Source organism: Cyprinodon variegatus, unplaced genomic scaffold (genome assembly GCF_000732505.1).
Source record: "Cyprinodon variegatus isolate N-32 unplaced genomic scaffold, C_variegatus-1.0 Scaffold28, whole genome shotgun sequence".
In the NCBI taxonomy this organism is placed as follows: domain Eukaryota; kingdom Metazoa; phylum Chordata; class Actinopteri; order Cyprinodontiformes; family Cyprinodontidae; genus Cyprinodon; species Cyprinodon variegatus.
This window is the reverse complement of record NW_015150481.1, coordinates 167,464-173,590: the sequence shown is the minus strand read 5'-3', so window position 1 is coordinate 173,590 and position 6,127 is coordinate 167,464. Positions and strand designations below refer to the sequence as shown.

General features: G+C 44.6%; 1 protein-coding gene across 1 annotated transcript in view; it reads right to left on the bottom strand.

Moving 5' to 3' along the window:
- The window catches only part of LOC107099706 (voltage-dependent L-type calcium channel subunit alpha-1F-like), a 25,931-nt gene continuing 19,804 nt past the window's right edge, over positions 1-6,127 (bottom strand). The window contains 7 exon segments of the mRNA XM_015397944.1: positions 1-267; positions 636-748; positions 820-953; positions 1,581-1,676; positions 1,815-2,013; positions 3,671-3,725; positions 5,725-5,862. Coding sequence (XP_015253430.1) covers positions 4-267; positions 636-748; positions 820-953; positions 1,581-1,676; positions 1,815-2,013; positions 3,671-3,725; positions 5,725-5,862 — 999 coding nt within the window. The 3' untranslated portion in view covers positions 1-3.

Below are 6,127 nucleotides of genomic sequence, written 5' to 3'. Positions count from 1 at the left end.
GAATCACAGGAAGCAACATGAGCTACACCTTTCACAATAAAACAAGCTTTTACTCTGAAACATTGCCTCCTCACCTCTGACTGGTCCACCGTTCTTACCCTCCGGGTGCAGCCCTCCTCCCCACGGTGGGCTGCCCTCCTCCTCCACCAGGATGAGCGGAGCGTAGAGCAGGCGTCCCCGGCGAGGACACGGCTTGGCCCAGGACACCGATGCCGCCGCTGCAGACCGTCCTGAGGAATGCCGGGAGTCGTAGCTGCCCAAAGCCTGCTGAGGAGAGCAAAGATTACCTGAGGAACAGGTGGGCATGTGTCTGGCCGTGTTCTGTCAGATGAGCACATCAATACCCGTTTATCCCTTTACTTTATTTATTTAGTTTTGAACGAAAATTAAACTTTTAACTACCTCAACGGGCGTGTATCCCTTTAGTCATCTACAAAAAAGCAATTTCATTACCTAGTTTTTGTTGTTTTTAGAAGCGTATGGCAATCTGACCTTAAATAGTTATTTTTGTTCATGACCAAAGGGAAACACCCCGTTGAGGTAGTTTAAAGTCTATTTTTTGTACAAAACTAAAGGGATGCGTATAGACTATAGGTACGCTGGTCTGACAGAACACCGGCTATGCGATAGGATACCTGAGGTCGCGAGCGGCGTGGTGGGGATGTTGGGTGGTAGGTCCCAGGAATCGGCAGGTCATCACTGCTGCCCTGCCGCCTCAGACACTGGATGTTGAAGGACGGTTTCCGACCTGATCAGCAAAGACAGACTGTGTCAACTGGGTGTGATGTCACAGTGACCAGCTGCCAGTCATCGTCTTACCCATGGGCGTGGCAGGAAGCAAACGGCGTCGAGTTGTCCTCCTGCCCTCGCTGTAACCGTCACCATAACTACCGTTGGTGTACGGGCCGTGGTCGTCCTGGAGGTCTCCGTAGTGGGAGTCATCAGGGTAATGTCTGTAAACAAATGGTTGGCGATTCTATTCTTTTATGTTTTCAGTGACGACCTCTTTAGTTACCTGCTGTAAACTCGACTTTCCCTTCCTGATTAATTTTATCTATATACAGTTAGTATACAGTTAGTTCTACGTCAGCCTGAAGACCTAAATTCGGCCAATCATATATCAACGTCATCTATCAATCAAATTTTTTGGGTCATAGCATCTTGATTCATATGACGCAGCTAATATACGCAACGGCCAAAATAAGAAATCGGAATCATTTTCTTTCTCATTGAGCTCCGTTCCAGTGTTCTACCTACTAGCACTAAGATGCTAACTGGTTAGCTAGATGCTTCCGAGACACCGGTCACAACTAAACTTGCTTGTGAACCTTCCATGACAACAATCCCGCCCCGTTGATAACCGACCAATCACATTCACTTGATTCACTCGTGTAAAGTCGGGTCCGTCCCCGTGAACACTGGGACGGAACTCAATGGTAAAGTCAATTATTCTTATTTCAACCGCTGCGTATATTAGCTGCAACATATGATTCTAGATGTTATGACCCAAAAAAAATCAGATTTACAGATCCAACCCCACCCCCCCACCCCCACTGGGCTGCTTTTATTTCTGAGCATACCTGTCTCTGGAAGTGACGCTCTCGTTGTCTTCCTCTCGGCTGTAGTAACCGTGCTCTCCGTAAACGTCCACGTCTCCATTCCTCCAGGAGTCTCTCCTGCAGACCAACAGAACAGGTTTACAACCTCCACACTTGTACCCTTAGTGCTCTTCAGCAGGTCTTCAGCACGCGTCATCAAGGGGCGTAGGGTGAGGAATTGGGACAGGGCTAAACTTTGACTGCGTGATGACACACCTTCCATATTTGTAGTACGCCGGTCGGTTTTGGGTGTGGTCTGGCAGGCCGTTCTTTAAGGACAGCCGGCGATGTCGACTGGCTGATGACCTCATACTGTCTCCACGGCGAAGATCCTCGTCGCGTTCATTTCCATTCGCCATCTTGGTGAGGGAGCCAACTCGGTGGATAAGACTGCCATTAGAAATGCCACCGTCACCTACAGAGAGAAGCCCAATCGCTGTCAGTAGCGAACCCAGTCTCTGCTGCCCTCTTCTGTTTCTAATCAAAGTTACTCTTATTTCTCCTATTTTCTACTTTTCTAAATCTATTGATTCAATTATCTGGTTTGTTTGGACCTCAGTGGATGTCAGACCAGAATCCAAAGTGTCCTGGTTCTGGTAGACATCCTTCATCTACAGGGATTCACATTGGAAGAGGACATCAGCATGGAGACCGTAGTGGGAAAATTTTCACTTGCAAGTCCACAGAATGGCTGAGTGAGGGGTGTTTGTAGACAAGGCAGACTTATTCCCATAACAAGACAGATTTTTTCTCAAGGTTTATTCATAACATGTTACTGTTTAACCAAAGAGTCTCTAACTTGTTTTGACTCTGACTATTTTCTATTATTGTAAGTAAGGGGGAACGAACAGGGCCAGAACAGAACAGGGCTGATTACTGTGCTGTATAATGAACTGATTTCTCTTTGCAAAGATAAAATCTAGTGAAACCCATTTATCTCTGTTTATTTAACTGGAATGAATAGTTGAATACTTTTTTTTTCCCATGACAAGACTCAGGCAAAAGGCCCAGCTTTACAGAATGACCAAGACTAAGTCATGATGGTTGACATCTCATAACTGAAGTGCTGTTAAGAAAGACAGTCTGCAACACTTTTCTCTGAGTTTCAGAACTTATAAACCTGGGCTGGAGGTACTAAAACCTCCATCATGCTATGGGGGTGATTTTCAGCTGCAGGGACAGGACGACTGGTTGCCATTGAAAGCAAGATGAATGTACAGAGTACAGAGATATCCTAGAAGAAAACCTCTTCCAGAAAGCTCAGGACCTCAGACTGGGCCAAAGTTCACCTTCCAACCAGACAATGACCCTAAGCACACAGGTAGAATTACAACTCTGACCATTCCTGGCTGAACCAGCCAGAGCCCTGACCTAAACCCAATGGAGCATCTCTGCAGAGACCTGAAAATGGCCGTTCACTAACGCTCAACACTGCAAGGAATATTGGCAGAGGATCCCCAAATCCAGGTGGGAAAAACTTGTTTCATCATTACCAAGAAAACTCATGGCTGTAATAGCTCAAAAGGTGCTTCTATCTAATACTGAGCAAGGGTCTGAATACTTATGACAATGTGAATAGTTATGCCTGGGAGTGATGGCCTAGTGTTTAGGGCATAGAGCTTGGAATCCAGAAGTTCTGTGTTCAAGCCCCACTCCCACAGCCTTCACTCTGGATCCCTGAGCAAGTTAAGAGTTTTGCTCAGAGAGACTTTCATTGTTGGCCTGTCTGAATAGGTGAGGTCTTCTGTTCTCCTGTAAAGAGGTTGGAGCTGCGATGATAGCGGGAAGGAATCAACTCTATCGCTGCATTGGAGGTTTTTCAAAGCTGAAATCTGAGTCTAAGGGGTCTACAGTACATTCCATACCCGCTGTATATTCATTTCCCTAATTACATATTGCGTTTAAAGTGACAGGATTATGTTGAATTAGTTTGCTTCTTTGGTTGAGTTAAAATTCCTTTTTGTTATTTGAATACAGTGCTTTAGCCACGGGTGGCAGTATCACTAGGAAACCCCATAATGCATCTTTGACATCAACACTGTGAAGCAGTAGTATGTGATGCTGTGTTTTACCAGTAGGGGTCAGTAAGGAACCACGTCGATTCTCTGCCCCGAATCCATTCTCCGTCTGCAGACACACACATNTATTGATTCAATTATCTGGTTTGTTTGGACCTCAGTGGATGTCAGACCAGAATCCAAAGTGTCCTGGTTCTGGTAGACATCCTTCATCTACAGGGGTTCACATTGGAAGAGGACATTACTTGTTCTTTTGTACATCCTATAGTAATTTTAAGAAATTACATTTTTGGAAATTTTTATATTTGTAACTGTTTTTACTGTATGTTTTTAATGTGGACCCCAGGAAGACTAGCTGTTTGCCATGGCAACAGCTAATGGGGATCCTTAATAAAATTACAATTAATAAAATTACAATTACATCAGCAGGGAGACCGTAGTGGGAAAATCAAGATTTCTCTTATTTCATAGATGGATTTGTGCTATTTACTTACTATAAATTATTCACTCAGTCTTTTTCACTTGCAAGGCCACAGAATGGCTGAGTGAGGGGTGTTTGTAGACAAGGCATACTTATTCCCATAACAAGACAGATTATTTCTCAAGGTTTATTCATAACATGTTACTGTTTAACCAAAGAGTCTCTAACTTGTTTTGACTCTGACTACTTTCTATTATTGTAAGTAAGGGGGAACGAACAGGGCCAGAACAGAACAGGGCTGATTACCGTGCAATAAGGGCCGTATGATGAACTGTTTTCTCTTTGCAAAGATAAAATCTAGTGAAATCCATTGATCTCTCTTTATTTAACAGGAATGAATAGTTGAATACTTTTTTTTTCCCATGACAAGACTCAGGCAAAAGGCCCAGCTTTACAGAATGACCAAGGCTAAGTCATGATGGTTGACATCTCATAACTGAAGTGCTGTTAAGAAAGACAGTCTGCAACTTTTTTCTCTGAGTTTCAGAACTTATGGACCGGGACCTAAAAGCCTCCATCATGCTATGGTGGTGATTTTCAGCTGCAGGGACAGGACGACTGGTTGCCATTGAAAGCAAGATGAATGTACAGTACAGAGATATCCTGGAAGAAAACCTTCCAGACTGCTCAGGACCTCAGACTGGGCCGAAAGTTCACCTTCCAACCAGACAATGACCCTAAGCACACAGGTAGAATAACAACTCTGTGACCATTCCTGACTGAACCAGCCAGAGCCCAGACCTAAACCCAATGGAGCATCTCTGCAGAGACCTGAAAATGGCCGTCCACCAACGTTCAACACTGCAAGGAAGATTGGCAGAGGATCCCCAAATCCAGGTGGGAAAGACTTGTTTCGTCATTCCCAAGAAAACTCATGGCTGTAATAGCTCAAAAGCTGCTTCTATCCAATACTGAGCTAGGGGTCTGAATACTTATGACAATGTGAATAGTTATGCCTGGGAGTGATGGCCTAGTGTTTAGGGCAGAGAGCTTGGAATCCAGAGGTTCTCTGTTCAAGCCCCACTCCCACAGCCTTCACTCTGGATCCCTGAGCAAGTTAAGAGTTTTGCTCAGAGAGACTTTCATTGTTGGCCTGCCTGAATAGGTGAGGACTTCTGTTCTCCTGTAAAGGGGTGGAGGTTGCGATAATAGCAGGAAGGAATCAACTCTATCGCTGCATTGGAGGTTTTTGAAGCTGAAATCTGAGTCTAAGGGGTCTACAGTACATTCTATACCCGCTGTATATTCATTTCCCGAATTACATATTGCGTTTAAAGTGACAGGATTATGTTTAATTAGTTTGCTTCTTTGGTTGAGTTAAAATTCCTTTTTGTTATTTGAATACAGTGCTTTAGCCACGGGTGGCAGTATCATTAGGAAACCCCATAATGCAATGTAGTATGTGATGCTGTGTTTTACCAATAGGGGTCAGTAAGGAACCACGTCGATTCTCTGCCCCGAATCCATTCTCCGTCTGCAGACACACANTAGGGGTCAGTAAGGAACCACGTCGATTCTCTGCCCCGAATCCATTCTCCGTCTGCAGACACACACATGAGAACATAGCTTTAACCTGCTCTAAACAACAAACGTTCATAAAACTGAGCAGCAAACCAGAGGGGAGCACCTTATAGCCAGCGTTCTTCTCCAACTCCTCACCCTCCATCATTTCCTCCACCTCCTCTCCTTCCTCCAGGTCTTCATTCAGAGCCAGACGCATTTCTGGACCCAGATCCTGCAGGGTCTTGAGACCAGCCTTACAGAGCTGCACCGCAACACAAAGAAGTCTCTTTAGTTTGTGGAGGAAGGAAGCTGGTAACCAGCAGACATCAATCATGCTTGGTCAGAGGTCCAGACATCATCAGAATCCATTAGGCAACAATAGGCAGCTGCCTAGGGCCCCAAGTTCTTGGGGGCCCCATAAAACTCTGTTTACATATATGGCTAATGCAACTATTCCTTATTTGTTTACATTAATTATGATTTGGATAAAAATCCTTTTGCTAAAATGCCATCAGAACGCTGATAAT